General features: G+C 39.4%; 1 protein-coding gene across 3 annotated transcripts in view; it reads right to left on the reverse strand.

Moving 5' to 3' along the window:
- Positions 1–24,024, reverse strand: part of LOC102237268 (brain-enriched guanylate kinase-associated protein-like) — a 28,301-nt gene continuing 4,277 nt past the window's right edge. For 2 of the 3 annotated variants that reach the window (XM_023347955.1, XM_023347954.1), the window contains exons 2-7: positions 16,525–16,729; positions 13,466–13,627; positions 12,715–12,781; positions 9,287–9,394; positions 8,892–8,972; positions 1–2,251 (exon numbers count right to left, since the gene is read on the reverse strand). In XM_023347955.1, coding sequence (XP_023203723.1) covers positions 854–2,251; positions 8,892–8,972; positions 9,287–9,394; positions 12,715–12,781; positions 13,466–13,627; positions 16,525–16,622 — 1,914 coding nt within the window. In that variant the 5' untranslated portion in view covers positions 16,623–16,729 and the 3' untranslated portion in view covers positions 1–853. The remainder of the gene's footprint in view (positions 2,252–8,891; positions 8,973–9,286; positions 9,395–12,714; positions 12,782–13,465; positions 13,628–16,524; positions 16,730–24,024) is intronic. The other variant, XM_023347957.1, reaches the window with a different exon arrangement.

The raw sequence follows: 24,024 nt of genomic DNA on the forward strand, positions 1-24,024 counted from the left end.
TTGAAGTTATAATTTGTGCTTTATTAAGAGAACAAAACAACAAAGTATATGACCATGCATCATTGTCTAAAAAACAAACTTACAGAGGCTTAGGTGGGTGTGGGCATTCAAATCTGAGGTAGAACTGGGGCAGGAGAACCTCTCAAAGAGACAACAAAAGTGCAAAAAAATCTAATAAATAAATACTGACCGCTAAGACAGATGTTTACATCTCAAAACGTTCCATCAATAACAAGAAATCACACCCATCAATACTGCTAAAAATCAATTAAAGTAAGAGAAATGTTCGTTTGTCATTTAAGGAATTAATTCGTAATCGATTTCTTCATTAAATCCTCAAAAGGCCGAGATTCTTTCAGCTGATTTAAAATAACGACTGAAACGAGTCTGTGCGCAGCTTATTCCGATTCAAATCTGAGCTTTCAGACATGGCACTAGCAGTTTTTAAATTTATTTACAACTTGCAGGATTATAAATAAGAACTGCACTTTTCAAATAAATTTGTTGCTAACAACTACTTATAAAATATATCACTCAATTCTTAGTTATTATGCTTTTTTAGACATTTGAAACGTAAATACATACACATTCATATACATTTTAAAATGTCATGAACTCCTCTCTGCCTGTTTCCACCTTAGTTGTGGCTAACTTCCCCAAAAATATTTGCAATCCTCTATCGCGTAATCATCTCTCCTAAATAATCTCCACTAGTTTCATCTGCGTGAACCATTTGGTACCTGGCTGCTTTTTGAACCATTTTCAGCTAAATGGTAGCAGCAACATAACTCGAGTGCACCAAGGCCTTGTGTGTTTAGTCGAATCAAAGGTTTCAACCTCATTTGAAAGTCCTTCAGTTCAGAAGGGTTCCGTAAAGCTGGGCCTTTGTAAGACTGTCCTTCCTTGAAAGCCCCAAAGAGCCAAATTTTTGGTTATAAGGAGGAGGAGGCGGTGGAGTTGGTGGCGGCTGCTGGCTTGCCTGCGCGGGCATGCTGTGCATCTCAACCTGATAGTGCTGCAGCTCTGCGGCCATTTCCAGGGACCTCTGGTTGAGGGACTCGGTGGAGCTATTGGGACTGGGGTCAACGTACTCTGTGCTCTGGCCTCCAGCTGCAACGTTGCCCTCCCTGTCTTTGGAGCTCCCTGACTGGTAGAGGCTGTGCTCTGACCCCTGGCTGTCCTCACTTCGGTACAGATGGGCTTGGCTGTGTGCTTGCCGCAGTCCGGGGCTGCATTCGGGGCTGGCTGCGACCCACACCGGATCCATGGCATCTGCACCATGATGGTAGTAGTCAGCGCCCTCCTGGAAGCTGCTGTAGAGTGGACCAAGGCGGATTTTGGCGGGGCGGACGGAAAAGTGCTGCTCTGAGAAGCTGTAAGGCGAGGCTCTTCCTGGACTGCGGTATGAGTGGGCGCTTAAGTCTTCAACACTAAGCTGTCTCCATCTACCAATCAGTTCTTCCTCCTCGGGGGCTAAAGTGCTGCCTCGGCGACTGTCTCCGTAAGCGACACTTGGGGAGGAAGATGGAGGCAGAGGCTCGTACGGCTCACTGAAACACGAGGACATGGTGCGGCTGTAGACCGGCGAGCTGCCGTTCTGATGGTGGCTCAGCTCAGTCTGTTGGAAAGGATGAGCGTTCCCAAAGCTCCTTGGACTGTCCCTCTCCCAGGATGAGTCACTCTTTCTCTCATAGTCCCCTGCATCTCTCCATTCCATGTAGAGGGATTGATGACGTGGTGAGGAAGCTGCACTACTGGGTGGGTCATTGCCTTTATCCTCCGAGCCACCTCCACTGAAGCTGGAGTAAGAGCTGGAGCCTCCAGCCAGCGCTGCAGGGAACTTGGGAAAATGCTCCTGGGAGAACCCGGCTTGCAGTCCCACAGAACCCTCCTCCGGTGTGCTGTCGGTGGAGTTCTGTGGTCCATACAGGAACGTCCTGTGGCCGTGTACGTCCATGCTGGGCCTCCTCTCGCGGTGACGGTCTTCGGGGCAGTACAGAGCCGTGTCACTGCTGTACAGGTCGGATTTGTAGGCCGCTCTGAGCCCCAGGCGCTCTCCTGGCCCGAGTCTTTCGAGAATGAACGTATGGTTCTGGGTTTGGGGGCTGGGCGAGCGGGACGCCTGGCTGCTGCAGGCCTCATCTGGCTTTTCAAGCACGTTGGCAATGAGGGAAGTAGAGTCAGGGTAGTCGTGGCAGAGAGGAGATTCTTCCAGATGCATGGTCAGGCGCTCCTGACAGTCAGCAGGAAGCTGCAAAAATTCAAAGAAAAAGAGACATTCAGATTAATATATGGGATAGATGTGTTCAGCACTCATGTATTGAGATGGTTCTCAATTATGAAGCCAGAAAACTTGGAACACAAATAATATTTAGTCTCCATACACCCACTAGAATAGTTATAATTAAAAAGTCTATCATGCTGAGCATATTAACAACTCCTTCAGGTTTACTGGAGGTGACACTGAGTAATAAGCATGGAGTTATTGCTATCAGGCTTTCGGGATCACATTGTCGAATCGGTAATGTTCTGCATCATTCCGGTGTGTGTAGTTTTCCAAGGTGAGCTCATTTCAATTTGCTAATAAATCATATTTCTAACAGTTTTTTCACCCCCTCTGGCACTTGAAAGTGCTTTCCCCTATAGAGCACCTCCTGAAAGAGCTCTCCATAAATATCGACAGAACACCTTTTGGTCCAAACAAAATCAATATTTACATTTTTCCTTCTGTAATGAATTTCCTTCCATGGAGGTTTCAGATCTTTAAAACATCCCCGTTGTATAAAGCACATCTTTTATCAAAGTGGCAGCAGCCTAAAAGCAAACTTTTAAAAGGCTTAGCCATCCGTGCATCCCCTAGTGAAATTAGTATCTTTCATAGATCTTATTCAAATAGAAGAAGTGTTAGAAGAAGTGTGAGAGAATTTGGCATTGAATTTTCTATCTTTGGCAGCATGATGTCCTTTGTCACTGACGAATCAACAATTGGTGTATTGGAACAAGAGCCAGACCCTTTGGATTGGCCTGACGATCAAATATTCCCCAACATTTCTCTCACAGATGTCAAGATAATTTAAATAGACCTCTCTAACCAGGTTTGTCCTAAAAACTGCCAACTCATGTCCTTTTAGAGCTATGGTCAGAGATTTACATCCAGTCATCATAAATCTGGCAATATTGTCAGATCAATTTGAGGTTTGTCATAATTTATTTGAATTTTTTATTTTCCGGTGTGGAATGGCTGCACCACACACAAATGTCATAATTCTTGAATATGGGAATTGGGTGTATAATTTTGAATTCATCATCTAAATTGTGCTTTACTCATCTAAAAAGGGATCCTAATTATACACACAGGTTCAAAATTATACATACCACCCCACTAAATCCTGGCTTGTCTTTGCAATCTCAATCTCACAACTGTTGTAGCCACTAAGATGTAGAAGGCATCATTTGGAACAAAAAGATTTTTCGATTTCTTACTGTGAAGTACATGAACAACTTTTCTATTTTCATTTTCAGCTGTTATTAAAATGCAAAATGAAACAGATCAATTATTTTAGTGCTTTTGAGAGATGTTCGTCTCATTTACTATCAGAAACCAACATTTTGGCTGAACAAAACCAGTTTTTATTCCTAAATCTGCAAGGGGTGCGATTACTTTGGCCTTAGCTGTATGTTTTCAAAAATGAAGGAAACATTATGCAACCAAAGGGGTTATGAAGTGGAACTCAGAAGGGTTGATAGATCTCCTATTCTAAAGGCTTTAGCACATCCATGGTGTGTGATGCCTTCCCGGTTTTGTTCTATTGTCTAGCTCTTCTTCATCTCATCGCACTTCAGTACAGTCTGTCCAATAATGTGTATGAAGCACAGTTCCTCCTCACTGTGTGTGTTTTAGCTGTAAATATGCTTGTCTTGCTGATTGCATCGACCCTCTGTAATCACTTCATCACACCTTCTATCTGTTATAAAGGTCTGTCAATAGAGGGGCCATGACTACCTTGCTTGGTGGCTCAAAGGTGTGAAGTAGCTGTCTTGTTCCTCTCTAAAAGCACAAAAACTCCATACCTCAAATTGAAGTGTTTTGTGAAAGAGATAAATGATCAAATTTTTTGTCCACAATTACAAAGAGTATATCCTGGGGTGCCAATGATCACTCTTCTAACTGTCAAGCTTAGTGGTGGTAACGTCATTCTGTGGGGCTCTTTCTCCTGAAAGAGATGAATCAGGGTGACCGCCTGCAGGTTTCTCAACTTCATCTCAAATCAGTGAAAACATGGACATACACTGAAAAAACACATAATCTTACAAAGTATTGTTTGTCTAATTTCTGGTACAAATATCTTGGTACATTTAATATAAGTCAAAACTGACTTACAGGTAACTTTTCAGCAAGACAGAGGAGCATATATAAGTCAGCAAGTCCTTGATATTGATGAAAAAGTACTAGTTCCACTGGCAGAACATTTCTCTTTTAACATGGAAACAATATCTTGTTGTAAGTGAAATAATCTGCTAGTGCAGCTGGCCTTACTGATTTAAAACAAGCTTCTTTCTGAAAAGTTACTTTTAAGTTAGTTTTGTCTTATTTCAATCATAGTAAAAATATTTGCTCTAGAAAATAGGCAGAAATACTTAGTAAGATTTTGTGGTTTTACAGTGTAACAGAGAGTTGCAACAACACAATAATCCTAAACAAATACTATAACTGCCGTCTGCCCAGAAGATACCAGGACATTTTTATGATGGCTGTAAGGTATGGCACTGTCCATTCTGTCTTAATCCAGGCTTAGATGTCTCTGTTTATGCAGAAAGTGTGTCAGTTTGTCTATTGTCCACGGAAGACAAATAGAGTGACGTTTCTCGGAAAAGAAAGCCATTGTTCTAATTTGAGTATTTCTTAGAATGAAAGCTTCCATCATCTGTCTGTAGCTCACCATAGCAACAAGTAATAAGTTAACTGCACTCTGTCATCGCCAGCAATCTAGTCAGTTGTTCCTAAATGGCTAAAAGACAAAAGCTAATTATAACTTTCTATTTAGAAAAGAAAAACAATATAGGCAATTTAGCAAAACATGAGGACAGTTCATCATAACAGTTTGATTGCAACCAAGCAAAATGCAGATTAATTACTGTCCACACTTTTTTTTTCTCTGCTAGTGTTTTTTTTTTAAACAAGATGCCTTAAAGCTTATTATGTAGCGAGCCTTTCACACCCTCTCTGTACTTGTTTTTGCAGCCAAACAAACAGCAAAAGCAGTTCTGCGGGCGCTGAAGAGCCACGGCACTTCTCAAAAATGCAGCTCCAACATTCATCAATATTCTTTCAATTAGCTTCCACCCACAGGACCAGCAGACCGGCGGACGTCCAGAGAAAACACACACAACCTCTGACCCCCTTACTGTTTGGCTGAGAGCTACTGTAGCTCAACTGTTTCTCACTTTATGAGAAACCTTTGCCAGAGCTCATGCTTCACTGCGTGGTTTACTCAAAATGTACAGTTGGTATTTTATGAGTCTTGCGCAACCAGAATGGATTTTGCATTGATATTTATATGCAGTCACATCACTGCATGCTTTAACCTTGTGGACATGCGCCAGCTTTCCCTGTGACATATAGGGAAAGGCACGAGGCCCACGGCTGATGCAGCAGAAAGGCGAGCCAAGCTGGTTGAGTGTTTAAAGCGCTCATCAATACTCACATGCACTCTTTTCACAAGCAACAGCAGGATTGTATGATGAGGCTGCAGTGCGCTCCCCAGCCGCATTTTGCAGCACACTGTAGTTTTTGCCTCATCTATCCTTCACATTGCCTGACAATGTGCCTCGAAGTAGTTCCCCTGCTGATGAGCACCTAACAAACCTTGCATATCTTGCATATCTTGTTTTATATATAGCTCAAACGCACATCACACAGTAGGGAGGGTAATTAAAGTCCTATGGGCTTAATTTTTGAAGCATAATTCAGATTTGTGTAATGAATAATCTCCAGCAACAAAAGTAGACAAATAGCAGTGTTATACTTATTGTCACTTCTGGAAAAAATAATAAAGTTTTGTAACAAATTCATCTTCCTCCAATAACAGATGGATGCCACCAATAAAATCACCAAAACCAAAACAATTGGTATCCTGAACAATGGAAAAACAAATGGAAATATAACATTTCTTGATTGATTTACTTCTTTAAAGTTTAGAACCACTGGGAGTTTTCAATTTGGGTTTCTGTTTTCTTGGATGAACTTTAACTTGAGACAGGGACCCATATCTCTTAACTGCTGGCCAATAGACTGGATGATGACACTAGATTATCTTGACTCTACACCAAATGAAACAATGTTAAAGGAGGACAATAAATCTCCAAATCTCACTGATGACTGTGGCAAAGATTATCATTTTAGTTTCAGATGTGATGCTAAGAGGCATTATGTTTTTGCTATCTGGTTCTGTTGAACCAGAAATGGATGTTATTTTTTTCCTTATTTAGAATTTTGTACACAAGTACATTAATTGCTTTATCTAATGTACTTTTTTATATTGATTGCTGGAATTCAAGATCACACGAGTGCAAAAAAAAAAGAGAGATTAAAGTTGCTACCACAACCATTGCATGCTACCAAGATAAGATAGCAGCATGTTTAGAAGGCATTCCAGCATAAAGTCTTCTCTGTCCTATTATCACAATTTTAAACGGGCAGTTGCTAAACTCAAGTTGGACTGTAAATGCAGAAGTAGTGTGCTTTCGTCATATTAGACTAAAGTCTGTTTTACAAAACATTTTTGTCGTCAACCTGCAAAAGCTATCTCCTTCTGGCCATGCATGAAACTGGAGAGAATGCATAAAAGTGCCCAGCTGTGAGTTTTTAGAAGTGGAGCCGGCAGTGATGACAGGAGGTGTGGTGCAGCACTGAACTGAACACTGAAGTCTACACATAAAATCGAAATTCCCTATGTCATTATTATTAAAACAATAGTGGCAGACAACGTTAGAGGTGCAATTCTGGTGGAAAAAATGCATTAAAAATTAATAATCTATATCATCTTTTAATGCTTCATGTTGGCAATGGTTTCTAAGTCTTTTTCATGATTTAAAAACCTGCAGCTGTCTGGTCATACAAGCCATACATTATGATATTACTCCTTTGACCTCTGCAGCTGGTATGTCCTGACACAGGTCTAAAACCAGGTTGTAACTACACCGCACCTGGCGATTCAGGGACATAACAATTGGAAACTGACATCAGCTCCCTCCCCACATCGGTCCTTTTTTAAAACTTAGCGATGGCAAAAAGACTCTTGTATCCCGCAGTAAAGTGTTCTGAGAAAATGACTGTAGGAATATGTATTTTGGCAAAGAAACACTCCTAATGAGTCTGGTGTGATTTGAATTATGAGTGTGTAACAAAAGGATCCTCATGCATACTGTTAAGCATGGTGAAAGTTCTATGATGCTGTGGGCCTGTTCTTTACTAAAAAAGCGCATGACATTATGAATTACTTGAAACGCCGGGAGATTTTAAATAGAAAACAAAACAAAAAAATGCACTACCACTTGGTCCTTCAACAAGATAATATTCCAGACACAAATGTTTTACCAGGCACAAAATCAACTTTATTTCAAAGTCAATTGCTAGATCTTACAAAATTAATCCCTGTAACTTTGTTAGATAGTTTGAGAGGATTAATTGGTGTCCTATTGATAAAAGAGGGTTGTGCAAAGTATTACCAGCACAGATGCCGGTAGGTGTTAACAAGTAAATAAATGTTCTAGCCTTTAACATTTAATTTCTCTAAACTTTAAAAAAAAACTGCTGCAAAGAAATATTCCTATCTTTTTGGACCTTTATGGTTGCGTTGAAAATTTTATATTGTGAATCCTCCAGAAAGTATGTTATAAATCCTCTTTATAGTTTGTTAAATTGATTGCATTTTGTTTAAATTGTCCCCCCAACTACAAGGAGTGATTATATTCAATCAAATCAGGAGAGAATCAGCAACAATTAAGTGATGATGGAGCCATAAAGCACATAGGAAATCTATTTAATGTTTAGTAATAGAGCGTTTACTGCAGCTGCCACTGTGATTGAAAACACTGCATTGTTACACTTTTCCCTTTTTAGTCAAAACATTACTTGCTTTCAATTTAAGAGCCTGCATTTTGTGAGTTTTCGAACAGCAATAATAACTTAATGAGCTTGCAGGTAATTATTTTTTTTAATTACATACTGTATGTTTATCTCTTACAAGTGCACAACTGCATAGCCATAGTCTAATTTTTTGGTGTTTCAGGTGATCCACAATGTTGAACAATGTTTCTCACAGCTAAACAAATCTAGGAGAGTATGAGCTAATGTCAGTACTTTTTCCATGCCTTGGAGCTGTTTAATATTTTTAAACCTGGCTTCTTTCATCGCTCAGAGGTGAAGGTTATTCAGGCAAATAACCTTCAGCTTTAATTCTCCTACAGCGCCTCAGTCGCTGCTGCAGCAACTTCCTGTTCGTGTCCTTCTGCCAACTCTCTTATCTTTCCTGGCTTTCTCAGGGCAAAACGACCTTCTCATTACAGTCAAGACAGCAATTTCTTTTTTGCCTAAATTTCAGCCCGGCAGTACTCTTAAAACCACTCACTCACTCATTCAATGCACCTTAAATGGAAATATGTTTTTTTTTCTCCTTCTATATCCACTCATCCGCTTGATGTCAAATGTCAGCACCAAAAGCTTTTTCTTTTTTTTTCTTTTCTTTCGTGTGCATAAAAAGGGACAACGGTTTTAAACTGCGTGAAAAACAGTGGGAGCTGTTAAAAATAGGTTTTGGGAGAGGGTAAAGGACAGGTGGTTCAAGGAAAACTTCAGGATTGAAGCTGGTGAGAGTGGGTGGAGGTCTCACCTCGGAGAGCTGGGCTCTGTACAGAGACTTGTTGCACTGCAGCAGCTGAACAGCCAAGTTACAGTCTTTTCTGTACAGCTCCTGCGGAGGCAGCACATGGACAAAACCAAAAGAGAACAAAAATGAATTTGTATCATGTTTTACTTTTTTACGCTTCTTATATACATTTATAGTAAGAAACTGTATTTAAGCACAGCTGTGTGAGATTTGTAGCAATTTATATCATGCACAGAATGTTAAATACCTCCTGAAATCAGAAGTAAGGTTTGATGATTTGAGGATATTTTGCACTTTTCTTCTAATTCACTTGTGTTTGGTTAAATAGTTATGAAAAATCCCATTTTCTATGCCATAAAGGTAAGGTAAATGAGATCCAACTAAAATGTTAAACTTACATTGTCCTCTTGCAGCTTCTCAATGGTGAGCTTGGCCTCCATCAGGTGGTTGTTAAGGACGATGATTTCTCTGCTCAGAGCTCGTTTCTCATCTTCGTGGTGCTGCGACTTGACAAGACAGATTCATAAGTTATATGTAACAATCTTTTAAATGTCATAACATCAAAATCAGTTAGGATGAATAGCTTCCTAATGGGCCACGATTGCATTATTTTGTACTATATTGTACATTTAGAGAAAAAACAAACTGAAGTTAGAGGTTGTTGTTTTTTTCTACTTGATAATGCCTTTAATGCAGCAACAGGGACAGAAAGAATGGATTTTGTCTTGTAATGAGGACATATGTGACTACATGAATGCGCCTCGGGCAAAAGAGCTGCAGCAAGCGAGCCACAAATATGCTGACAGGGTAACACTTTTTAAAACACCCATTATTAGGACAGGCAGCCAGGAAGAACAGGTTCTTTCAGGGTCAAACAAGAAATAATCACAATGCCTAATTCCAGCAGCCTTTCATCCAGGGGAAAAAAAAACATTTCAGGGGCTAACACAGATTAGAAGAGCTTTTCAAAATAGGTTTGCATGCTGCAATGTTGAATGATGACTCATTTATCTATATAAAATAATCTACAAGTGCTCTAAAATAAAAACAACAACACAAAAAACAGAGTGGATTTAAAAAAAAAGAAGGAAGGCACTTTGCAACTAAAATGGCAGCAAGGAATGTTTCAGTTGAGCACTTTTGGCCATTAGGCTGCAGGTTATTCATGGACCAGCATGTCAGTGAACTTTCTTCTCTCTGAGGAAATTATCTTTTAAATCTTGCATTTCGTAACCCTCTCAGGTCATTAACTGAAAGAAGCTCCCCCGATGCCTCTTGTCCTTGCCACTAATACAAATGCCTCGCAAAAGTGTTCAAGCCTCTTAAAATGCTCCACATTTAAGTCACTATTGAACCACACAATTCAATGTACGTACTTTACTGGGATTTAATCTGTCAGATCAACACAAAGTTGAGCATGATTCTGAAGAGAAACTAAGATAATACATGGCTTAAATGTTTCACAAATGAAAATGTGGCGTGAATTTATATTCAGTCTACTTTACTTTGTTATCTCTGAACAAAATTTGGTGCAAGTAATTAATTTTCATTGAGAAAAAGAAACTTCCTAGATGTAAGTTAGGCTCACTGCAATATAAGTGTTCTGAAAAGGGCGCAGAGGTTTATATGAGAACATCAGTAAACAAACAGTGCCATAAAGACCAAGCAGACAGCTCCGAGATAAAGTGACTCTGGCAGAGCTGCAGAGATCCACAGCTCAGGTGGGATAATTTGCTGACTAGTTGTGCACTCCACAGAGAAAGTCAGAAGTACCAACACCAGGTTGAACAAGGCATGAGGTCAGTGTAAACATATGATGAAAGGTTTTCTGAATAAGTTAGATCAGAAATGAACTTTCTGGGCAATTTTTACTGATACACTCATATTTTTAAATTTCAAATCTTTCAGATGGGGGGGTTTGCAGAGGCTCTTGGTGCTATTTTCCCTCTTATCCTGCTATGTGCAAATTGTTTGTCTTCATGAGTATTTTTTATTGTTCCCAATACTAAGACAAAAATAACTAAACTATATCTGAATTGCTACATGTGGAAAAACTCATCCTCATGATCCTGTAGAGATTGGTGGAGCTAAATACAGAATAACCATGGAAACCTTTATGTAAAAATAAACATTCCATGTAGCAATTAAATAAAATGATTATTTTAAAGGAAGTTTAATTAACTGAGACACAGGCTCACAAGCCATTTACTGATGTCAAATGTTAGCATGTTAGCCAATTAAATTTTATATTAGTTAAGATAATCAGGATATTTTGAGAAACTAATTTTATACCCGTCTTTCTCCGACTTTCATTCACTTGTACTGAAAACACATGTTGCTGTTGGTCTGCTATTTTATGCAACTGCATCTTCACTTTCTTTTTTCTCCCACAGCATCCATATCAATGTAAAATGAAGGGGAACAGAATATGTATTTCACAGCTAAAAGACCTCCCTGCCCCCCAAACAAAGGTTGTACTCAAATTATTCTATATAGCATCAGTACCTTCCTGTGGTGGTAACATTATGCACAAATGAGTGGAAAAAATCCCAGAAAAGTTGCAAGGATTATTCTTTATTCCCTTTCCTTTTATGTAGGAACACAAGTTTCTTCTTTTTCACTTTCAGCTAAAGTTATGAGAAGTCCCTGTGGAGGGCCTAAAGGGCCACTTCAGGCTCTAGGACCAGAGATTGAAGAACCCTGGGTTAGTGTAGTCAAATCCCAGCCCTATGTACAACTAAAGATGTGGCAAGACTTGAAAATTGACTCTCCATCCTATTCTACTGAACTTGAGCAACCAAATAAGGAAACACCCCCTAAAAGCCCTGCAGTCGTAATCTGCAATGAAATGAAAAGTGGCTGTAGCATTCACTAAGGTCGGCTGAATGGAAAAACATATGGGTTGTTGACTAAAAAATGTCAAAAACCACATACAGCATGTGCTTTTTACACTTCATAATTATGTGCTGCTTTGTATGCATCTTGGGCAAATTTATTTGAATAGAAAGCATTTGTGAACTCAGGTTTTTTCGTTGGATTCAGTTTTGCCATTTTCACTTGTTTGGGAAACTAAGAGGAAAAGAGGCTTGACTCTCATGCTTATCTGTCTTGTAATTACATTCTCTGTAGTCGTGCGGGGCCCAGGGGTCAGATGGGTTTGTGGCACCTCTAGAGTAAACAAGTTTTACGATTGCAGAGAGACTTACTCAGCACCTCTCTCTAACCCTGAAGGAGTGTATGTACGTGGGATGAATCTGGAGTAGCACATGAGAAAATGTCTGTTGGTAAAAAAAACGAACAAAACCCTAAAGAAAAGCAGATTGCCTTTGTTTTCGAAATGCCAATTTTAGGGTAACCTTCGACTGCATGTCTCTGCGCATGTGTGTGCGCGTGTGTGTACCTGAAGTTCTCACATTGTCAACTGTAATGACTATTATTTTGTGGCATAACAAACCAATTCGATGAGCATTTTCAACTGTCTATTCACCAGCTCAGGCACCTGATGGTTACAGTCTTCTGGGGCAGACTAGTTAATTCTATCTTTCCACGGGCAAAAACAGCATCTGACAAATGAAGTGAGGTTCTCTCCTCTGAGGAACAATGGGTTTGCTATCCCTCTGCCAGTGGAAGGAGGACAGCCAATTGTAATAAACCATAATTAATGTCAGTGGCACAAACAGCAGGGGGATTCATTTTCAATCTGCGCCTCAAAGTGTTCTCCACGCCGTGTGACTTGTTTCTCTCCAACTCCTTCCTCTTTGACAAGTACGAGAATTTGCATAAAAGCCTCAAACCAACACATACACGCGCGACTTCAGACACTTACATCTCTGTGGATCTTTTCCTCCAGATCTTGGTTGATCCTCTGCAGTGCCGAGTAGCTGCTTTGTATTCTAAACAACAAAATAAAATTTAAAAAAAATAATGAAAACATTGCTCTGCTGGTAGGTAATAGCTTGTGCACATGCATGCTGAATCTACTGTATAGAAGCCAGAGAGCTTTACAAAAAGGCTTATCTCCAGGCAAGCCATTTTTACTCGTCCTACTTGCAACAGTTCACTGAACTTTGTGTAGAAATGCTAAAAGACGAATGTTTATCACTAAAAAAGGTTCCTAGATTTAAAGATGTGGACAGATTTATTTGCAACCCTGGTAAAGATGTGTAAAACAGCAGTATCACAATTTATTTGGCAGAGAAAACGTATACTGAGACAACTGTTAATAAATAAAGTGTGAGTGGTAATATTTGATTGTTTATTTTCTTGTCCCTGTCTGTGATAGTTATTTCTTTTTTTCTTTAAAAGAAGCAAAGAGGAACTAAGCATTGATTATTTGCATTTGTTTAGTTTTTGCTGTCATGTCACATGAGTGCCAAAATGTGATTCCTGCTCGAGTTGAAGCATAACTTTTTTCCTTTACATAATCCAAATTCAATCAACACAGACATCTGGAGCTCTTCGAACACTGACAAGAACATTTAAGCAATAATATCTGCCGAAGTGTCATTCTTTTCCTCTCCAGTACCCAAAGTATGATTAGTATGAAGCATGTGGTGATTCATGACGGGTGATTCCACCTGCGAAGCTTGTCTGTGAACTTGTCCAGCTCCTCCTGTGCTCGGCGCAGCTCCGTCTCCAGGTACTGCCTGGTGGAGTCGAACTCGCTCTGCAGCAGCTCCAGTTTGTGTGTTGTGTAGGAAAGTCTCTTCCGCAAGTCCTCCTTCTGCTCCAGCAAAGAGCTACACACACACACGCACACGCACACACACACACACACACACACACACACACACACACACACACACACACACACACACGCACACACACACACACAGAACAAATGAGTTTAGAGCACATGGTGAAGGAAACAAGCTTGCAACATGGGGTCTTTGCTCTGCCAAATTGATGTATAATGGTCCACGTTTTCTTTTAACGGCCATGCAGCATTGATTGGGACATTATGAGGATGGGAAAACACGATCCCAAAATTCAGTCAGTATGTATGGATGCGGTGTTTTGTAATTCATTAGACGACAGAGGGTAACCTAGCACATCACAGAGGAGCAATCACTGGTGAGAATGGTCACATGGAAATAACAGAGGCGTAATGTGTAATGAGAAATGAGTCAATGAGTTCTAATAGATTATTTGAATAGACCCCCGATGGCAGAGATTTACAAAACAGTAATATCCTCAACATGTAATTTAGCAAGACAGCACAATGATGGCTATTTTTGGAGCATATGCATTACCTGAGTTTCAATCTAATAAAAGGGCAAGTGTGAGCAGCAAAAGAGGAAATGTCCGTTGCCGTGATGGATCTGAGTGCTCACCGCTCGGCTTAATGGACCTTAGTATTGACAGACAGATGGAGGAAGAAAGGTAATGACTCTATCTGCAGCCAGATAACATAGCTGGAAATGAATGAAGATGTGGTCACTTTGCTCTTTTCACTTTCTCCGTTTCCCTCCATTTCTCTCTTTTAACAAGATCGTAGATGCAAAGGGTGGGCGATGAGCTAGACTGTTGCAAGAAAAGGAAAAATGAAAACAAAGCTGAGACAGGTTTGTTCATTTATTATTTTCAGGTCAGGGGAGACTTTACCCCGTTTCCAGCTCATTAGCAAGCAGCATAATGTTTCTGCAATCAGTTGGATGAAAAGTAGGCAGGGTAAATCTAGATTTGATGAAGAACTTCATTTGCTTTATTTGAAAAAATCAGTTTTTCTATAACTGCGTTTTCGTCCTGTTTCAATCTAAGGCTTTGCGAGCCAATTTCTACACTCAGTATATGTTGCAGGATTGGATTGCAGAAAAATCTAATTATTTATTAAGCACCAATGTTATACAGATCTTGTTTTTATGTGATAATTACCATACAGTTACTTATTGGCCAGGATTGTGAGTAAAGTGGTGGATTTTAATGGGATAATACAGAAATAATTGAAAAATTTTGAAGTAGAGCTTAACTTTAACTATATTAAAAACAGCTTCCGTCTCAAAAACAAAACAGTGATTATTAAAGCTGGAAATAGATGTAGAAAACTGTGTGTCACTAACGATCTCCCTGTGTGGAACATAATTAAATCACCCTACTAAGTTGTTACGAAAAGTTTAAAAAGTAACACAAAGTCTAGAATCCATAAAATATCATTATTTTGGCCTTTTCCACCAAAGATTTCAGTATATCAAATATAAGACCACTTGAGATCTTTTTAAGTCCCTTGCGATCCACATCTAAGATGTACATGAATTATTAAATGCAGTTTAGGGAAAACAACTAAATAGGTTTATTTTTTAATTTCTCTAAAAGAACAAAAATCCTACTTTAGGAGCAGCATTCTCTTGGGGGTTTGCAGGCACAAAGTAAAATAGCACCCAAACTCTACAGTCAATACACTAAAAGGCACCCCTCAGACGTGAATGAGAGACATTACAGACAATCCTGCATATTAAGGTTTTTTAAGGCCTAAAACTATGACTCAAATTAATAGCTCCTGTTGGGCTTCTTATTAGCTTCAGTGCCTGGGATCATTTAATCCTCATGTATCTGGTGCAGATAGGATAAGAACTGCTTAATCCCCAATTATCTAGTGAACTGCTTACAGGCTTTTAACAGAACCTCACTTCACTGCAAAAATCCTGAAATATCGCTTTAAATATTGTCTTTACAGTGGGAAGGGTTGAGTTAAGCAGTTACAAAGTATAGTATGTGTATTTGTTAGCATTTTTTTTTTTTGCCAGATCCATTCATTTATAATTCACACCAATCAAACATCTGCCCTACTGTTTAAACTAAATTTAAAAATAATGCACTTATACTTATACTTTAACTTAGTGTATGGATGAAAGTTTTTTTTTTTAATTATCTAATTTTTATGCCTTGACCATCATGTTGTACTTGCTGCATTGACAAAATAGTCACATAAAATTTAAAAAGTCATAGTAGTAGATAAAAAATGCAAATGTAAACATTTTGTGTAATCTTGCTTTGACCCAGTAGTCTGCAAATTCAGGAAATAACCCAAGAAATTTCATAGTAATTCAACTTCTGAACAAATCTAAGTCTCTAGAGTTTCAATGTCTTATCAGTTCTACATAAATGAATTGCTAGAAATCAGATATCTGCTGTAGAACGAGTGAAAACATAAATGTTAATAATAGTGTGTGTTTCACTGAAAGCTGCAGCCTTTGCAGCTTTGGCAGCGAGTGAAAAACGACCTGCATGCTGAATGATTCAGAGAAAGTCTCAGTAGACTGGATGACATTTGAGAGCTGCATTAGCCAGCGGAGCCCACCACCTCACCTCCTGCTTGGATCTGATCGGTGGGCTTTAGCTGGGGAATACAGGTGTTTGGTGTTAGGTACAGGGTGACTTTACATGAAGTAGCTCCAGAGACAAAAAAAAAAGAAAGAAAAGTCCCTCCATTAGTGACCTCCTCTGAGTCACACATAATGAGTGTTTTCATTCTGGTGAGATGAGATGACGAGGCAGCATGACTCCTGGGCCTGAAAGGCGGGATGAGGCTGCTTTAACACCACTGAACGACCAGAGGAGACACCTCGTGGGCGGATGAGCGGACAAACACATAAAAACAAGTACGGATGGAGAGATGGTGGCGCAGATTTACTCTTACCTCTTTTTTGGGTGTTTGCCACCATTTCGGGGGACTTTTAAGGCTGTTTTGCCAATGTATATCTTTTTCATGGTTTGTCTCTGTTCCTTCCCTCTCATGTGTTTATAGGGCCTGGCCACAGGAAGTTGGCATGCATGTGAGTTATCCAAGAGATCTCAGCTAAGTGTGGCCAGCAGAATTACTGTTTGTTATACCTGTCTTGATCCTGCCAACAAAAGCAAACAGACAGGTTGCCAGCTGTTAGTAACCACCAATAAGCTGGGATCTGATTTGAAAAGACAAACTGTTGCCTTGACGCTGCCAACATTTAGCAGCCATAGTCATCTTCATAGTTTTCAAATCAGAAAAAAATGGGCAAATTAGCGGAAAACAAATTACAAAATTTTACTTAAAACAATGACATTGTAATTATGCCAATGAATATTTGACATTTACAGTGGAAAAAATACATAAAAAAAAACTAGCACAAAGAAATTAAAGTTTTGGTGAGTACCAACATAATTGTTGGCTCTTTTGATGAAAGTGTGATTTTTTTTAATTTCACCCCTTTAGTTTGAGCAATATCAGTGGGAATTTTAACAAAGTATTCACAAGTCCTCCACCTCATTCAGCACTGGGCATGGTCCACATATTTAACTTTTGTTTTACACCTTCAACCACCAAAAGGTCAATTTAAAGGGCAAATTGTGTCAAAAATACATGTATTATTTTCTATCAAACAACTTACTGGCTACAGTAAAAGGGCGCCATTTTGTGTTTTCCAGTCAAATAGTGCCATTTTATAACACAAACACGTAATATTTTATTACTTGTTTATTACTTTTATTACTAGCTGCAGATATTTTCTGTTAATATCTGCAGCTTCACCTTGGGCTTCTTGGTCAGTCTGATTAATACTCTCTTTGTCCAGCTTGTAATTTCAAGTGGATGGCCATGTCTTGGACGGCTTCAAATGGTGCACCACTATTTCTTTTCAGATGACCTCTGCCTTAAAGAGGGGGGCAGTTCAAAGGCAATGAGTACTTTTGCAAGGCACTGTACGTCAAACCGAAAGAATACAGTGTGAGAGACTGCAGACCTTGACAAGGCCAAAGATTGTGAACTCCCTTTATCAATATTTCCTCTGGCCCTTTCGGCCATCTGCGGCCACAGCACAGGTGCACCTCTTTATCGCACAGACAAATGGAATAGGTTATTAGACGAGGCAGCTGTCAAAGCCTGATCAAAGCTCCTCTGATCTGAGCACTGGACTGACCACTCAACGGGGAAACAATGACAGACTGTGTGGGACGTGACTGCACCAGGTTACAGTTCACAAACGCATCTTGTTTCAGGGCTTTTTGCTTTTGGGAAACCAGGTGACGTATGAATACATGTTGATTCGATGTTGAGAGGTGATTTATGGTGCAGGCTGAGTAGAGACATGCACATTTCCAGATGGTGACAGCTCACCACTGCTGCTGCTGGAGCCTTCAATCCAGCTGCTCCCCTCTGAGTCATAGCACAGTGGCTCTCATTATGTGTGGAAGAGAGATTTGGCAGGTGTGAGATGCCTAAGAAATGTAAAAATGCATTCCTTTTTACCTCCGAGCATACATTTGTAGATGCAGATGTGTAGGTGCAGATAATGTTTGTGTTGCACGCATGTGCAGCCATGTTCCTTAAAAACCAACAGTATCTGCCACAGCATCCAGAAAAGGCATCTGTTCGTGACATGTCTCTGACCAGGCCAGGTGTCCTCTAACAAATCCCAACGCAGCCCTCTTTCACTCGCTTTTCTTCTCTTTCATTTTAGCTGATCCCTCACTGCAGCAAAAACCTTAGAAGGGGCTTGTTGCCACCCACTCGTGCCATGCTGACATTTGAGAGGAACTCAGAGCACTGAAGAGGAGGAAGAGGGAGGTGAGAGCGGAGGAGGAAGAGGACATAAAGTTATGGAATGAGGCAGGAGGGAAAGCAGGAAGCTTCTGGGGGGGAATGAAAGCTGGAGTATTTACAGTTTAGTCAAAGACAGTAGGGAGGAAGCGAGCGCTGGCAAATTAGAAAGTAAAATCAAGGGAGTGGGTGTGTACTCATCACTTAAACTGTACATCTTTCCCTCCTTCCTCGGATCTCAATCTGTTCCGGGCTTCCTGATCGCATCAGCCTTGCAGATAGATTGCCTCTTAGGAAAAGCCCCTTTTTTAAAAAAAAATTTAAAAAACAGTCAAACTTCAGTTCTAGAGAGGGAGAACCCAATTGGCTGAGTCATCCAGCAGCAGGGGCTAGAGGTGAAAAAAGATGCTCTTTCCTCCCTGCATGCCTTCAGATTTACAAGGTACCAAAGCCATGCATGGTATGACTCAACCACCTCATAGAAGAAACTCTCAAATTAGAGCGAGTGCGTGTGGGTTTATGTATTTGTCATTTCCCTTTCCCGGGATTGTTTAACTCAGGAGCAGGCACCTAAGTAGTTATACGGCAGCTACCAACACCATTAGCAGCAGCGGGGTGTAATGACCTGCTGAAGAGATTTGATGTGCCACTGATGGCACCGAGCGCAGCAATGTTCAATCACGACACCTCAGGAGGAATTTTACGACGAGTTTAAAGCGTGATCCTTTTCTAACTACAAGCTAAATACTAGGTGACTTGCAAAAATATTCACAGTTCCTGAACTTTTCCACTTTTGTCATGTTTAATCCTCCAAATGTGATTGATTTGATCTGATTCAGCCGGCCACAATCACCTGTGATTACAGCAGCAAGTCTGTTGAGGTGTAGACGTATTGTCAATTAAACTTTCAACCATTTTCTATGCAAAATAGGTCAAACTTTGTAAGTTTGGATGGAAAATATCAGTACCATTGAATATATTTGGTCTAAACAATTTTTAACCAAACCTAGCATTGTGAATGAAGGTCAAAAAGTTCAGTTTTGGTCTCATTTAATCAGCACACATTTTGTATCATCTCCTACATGGCTTTTGAAGACTTTAAAAGCTACTTTCTTATTGCCCTCTTTCCACAATAAATAATTGAAGTAGTCAGAAAAGATTCTTCCATCTGATCCGCAGATGTCTGAAGTTCTTCCAGAGTCTCCATGAGCCTCTAGGTTGCTTCTCTGACTGATGCTCTTGTGTGTCAGCTTAGATAGTCAGCAATGTCTTGGTAGCTTTGTTGTCGAGCCAAACTCCATTTCCAGACGATGGGTTGAAAAGAGCTCTGTAGGACTCTGGGTAGATCTTAAAACTCAGGATATTGTTTTATAAATTTGATCCCCGACCTTCCGGCCATTTCCCGTGGATCTCATGAGAGAATTTGTTCTCTACTATTCTCTACAGATCATTGAGGCCTTCACAAAACAGCCCCATTTATACTGAAATTAAATTACACACTGTCCTTCTCTGGTAGGAGATTTGGGGGATAATTGAGGGAGGCATTTAGCCATTTTGGGGTTTCTTCCAAATGCGCAACGCCCTGCTGGTCTGTCAAATAAAATCACATTAAAATACTTCAGATTTTATGGATTTAGGGTTTAGGATTTAGGACAAGATGTGAAAAAGTTTAATGTGCATCAACATTTTCAGAAGTTAAAAACTAATTAAAAATATATATATGTGAGAACAAGCACTACAGGTTACTTTGCTCAAAACTGTTAATCTGAATATGGTTTTGATTTATTAGGCACACAAGCTGTGGAGGCAGGAGAAGCCTCAAGCTATTTTGCACAAACATCCATCAAATACACACACAAACACATGTTGTTGCACAAAAAAACTGCTTTAGCTTGAAGACAAAAAAAATCATGTGATGGTGCCAATGAATCCAACAGAGAGCTGTCCTTGTGAGCCATTGCGATCTGTTCCTCCACCATCTCAGAATCTCAAAATTCAATGTCAAAACATTAAAACACGGATTACTTTGGAATCAAAGCTTCTGAAACTTTCTGCGTTGCTATTTTCAATTAAATCAAAACACACACATTCTACTGTAGTCAGTGGAAAACGTTTGGACTAACAAAACCTTGTGCAATTTGATTTGGTTGCAAGTCGCGAAAATATGAACGCTGTTTGCCATCTTTCCAGCCACCAAAACAAGGAGATGGGATGGAAAGGCACAAGCAGCTTTCAAAAGGGTTCAGCTCATTAAAAATAGAAAAGACCCAAACATAAATGCGTTCGTTCAGATACATATGCAGTATGCTGCCCAGCTCCAACCACACAGCACAATGTGTATGAGTGGAGCTCAATGGACAGGTGGTGATTAGACACAACAAAGAAACAACCTCTGCAGATCTGCCACACTGCAGTGCACTGCTCTATTTTCCAGTGAATGTGTGTGTGTCTATGTGTGTGTGCCCCCATGCACCTATATATAACCCTATAGTGCAGGCAATACAAATGTACTTAGTGATCTGTCTGTCACTCCCAAGAGACCGACTAAAAGCTTGAACTTTGAGATGAGTAAATGTAAAGAAGAAAAAAACTAAACAAAAATGAACACAAGCCCAATATAGCAGTTGTCCTCCCAAGTTTCATTTCTGTAGCACTTACAATATATATATAAAATTCATGAAATCCAATTTTAGAATGTCACAGGCAAACAATTTTCTTGATCCTTAGATTCAAATCACTTTCATATATTTTTAAAAGGAGAGAAAACTCTTTCATCTTCAACATTTTGCTTGTGGTTTTACAAGATTGAACTCTTTGAAAGTGTGTATTTCCTAACATACTTGAGCACATTGATATTTATTATAAATTTGAAGTATAGAGAGAAATTTAAGGTGTACAAATAAACAGTAAAAACAGAAAAAAATATTTAGAAATTCAAGCACTAAATGTCTGTATATAACTCATTGTGCTCCTCAGTGTTGAACTGAGGGTCAACACCAGTTCTAGATCAAAACAGCTGATTTAAAGAGGTCTCAAACTAATCTGAAATCAGCTATTGAGCTGTTAACATCCCTAGGTTTGGCCATCCAAGCATGTTTACCCTAAAGGCAAGCTGCAAGATGTTAAAAGAAGCAAAATAGATAAATATGATCATATGCATTGTCCCAATAAATAATTGAATGTTAACTTGTCCTAATTTCATCCTGTATTACATACTAACTTCATATTTAACACACAGACCCATTAATAGAGTAGCCATATACCACATAAAGAAAGTCCTTGTAACATGGTAACCAAATCAAAGCAAAGCAATGTTTTCCACACTGCTGAATGTGATTATAGTGGGAATTCTTGCTTATTTCTTTTTTGATAAGCAGCCAGCTTTTAAAGCACCAAAGTGAAAGGTTGGTACAACTTTGCAGTTAACCCTGAAATATTCATACATGTGGTTGATTCACATTTAAGATTATTTACTTTCAGCCAAGTAGTTTGTTTCTAAGAAATCAAGCAGACGTCACTGAAAATCTAATTTAAAAAGAAGAATCAATTTTGGAAAAAAAATCTTTGTTTTTATTCAAATATTTTGCCCTTCTAATTAATTGGAAGAAAAATCTTTATCGACATTACAGCAGCTAAATTCTTTGCATGTTTTCACTGGTATTTTGAAAATATTTGTCAAGTCAAGTCTTACAGAGGTCCTCATTATCTTCTTCATTTTCTACTCTCTCCACAGATATTTCACCATATTCAAGTCTGGACTCTGGCAGGGCCACTCAACTGATTAACACTACTTCCGCTCAGAAGAAACACACAAGCAAAACTGAAAGTCAACTTTGAACATGTACATGTAAAGGGTACAAATAATTTGGGGCATAACTGTATGTAGTAACATTTTTAAGGATTTTCTGATAAAAACTGATAAAGTCACAATAAAAACATTATTTTCTCTTATTTTACAATCAATTTGCTTCCCATTTGGGGAATCTTTTTTTTTAACCCCTCCAGGGGTCTTTTGTGGGCTCTAGTGTCCCTTATATGAAAGTAGGCTGACAGGAAAGGGGGGAAGACATGCGGCAAATATCATCGGGTCCAGGAGTCAAACCCGCGACGGCCGAGTCGAGGACTCAAGGCCTCCAAACATGGGTCGCGCTATCCCCTACGCCACCACGGCACGGCAAGGGGAACCATGTTTTTAACACAAACCAATGTGAAAGTTTTTAGCTTTGCAGACTTTGAAGCGTTCTTTTGAGATCTCTTTAGATTTTCACCTAACTTGCTTTAAAATACATTTTCCGTTCAAACATTCTTGGATTCTTGGATAACAGTTTCAGAGTTTCACTGTTGTCTAATCATAATTAGCCTACTCTTTCCATCTCTTCAAACACTAATAACTATCTTTTTATGGAATCTAAATATTTAATAATAGACGTTTACCAAAGTGCCACAATAAAAGAAAATGTACAGTTTAAAATACATTATAACAATGAGATAAAGCAGCTGTCATGTGCAGCAAAACTATTTAGGCAGCTTTATCGCCATGAGGGATAGGTCTGACCTGGGCCATCTTATTTCTGGTGCTGAACAGGACAAAGGGGAGGAGGGATAATGGGGTTGGGATGATAGTTAATGACCCCCAGAGGAGCTGTCAGGGCTTCAGGAGGGAGAGACCCACAAACCGAATGGGAGGGAGAGGAGAAGTGCTCAGACCACACAGGGCAGAAAAAGAGCATAAATCCGACAGAAACACTGAGCACAACAACCGAAGGGCTCAACTATGTTTCACTCTCTTCAGTCCAGGTTCTCCTCAGTGGCACTTTCAAATGTTAAGTCCTCAATTTCACAAAAAAGCATTTTCATCAATATCTAGCCAGAGGGTAATGCGAATGAAGCCAAAATATCCAATAAAAATAAATAATAGCAAGATGCAGATCAATGAGTTGTCCTAAGTCTGGGCTAATTCACTGTATCGTGTTGCATGTTTGGGATTTTTCCATTCAGTTCCAAACAATCTTGGTTTTCAGTTTTACACCGTCTTATTTTTGAAGATTGTTTTTATTAATCACCAAGTACAATTCTCTTAATTAATCCAAAACGTTCAAAGACCTCAAACATGAATATTTAAGAAAGTCAGAAGGAGGCTTGGCATTTTTACACGCACAATAATTGGGCAACTATTACTGTTCATAATTATTACGCAATTAAATTTAAAACACACTCAGCTTCATCTGCAATATGGAAACAGATGGGTCTCCTCTCTGCTCTGACTGCAGGTGGTTTGGTGCAGGACTAACAAAACTTGCTGCTCCCTCAGGACAGTTACTGCAGAGCCGTTGGTACTTTACGTGGAGTTAGAAAAGACTCCAGAAAAAAGTCACTACATATGTCACTAAGCGCTTTTTAGGAAAATTGTTTCTAAAGGGGTCTGAAAAGTCACTAAATATACCAGCAAAGTTGCTAAAGTGGCAACAGTGACACTTATCCCCAATTTTGTGTCTTTTGACACTGCCTACTTTGGTGGAGTTTTCCAAAAATTGTCTGAGGTTAGGGTCTTGCTTTCACCGGGGGTTTAGTTACACTTTAATTGCAATAACTTTTTCTAATTTACAGCTCAATTCAACACAAAAT

This window comes from Xiphophorus maculatus, chromosome 15, assembly GCF_002775205.1.
Source record: "Xiphophorus maculatus strain JP 163 A chromosome 15, X_maculatus-5.0-male, whole genome shotgun sequence".
Lineage (NCBI taxonomy): Eukaryota > Metazoa > Chordata > Actinopteri > Cyprinodontiformes > Poeciliidae > Xiphophorus > Xiphophorus maculatus.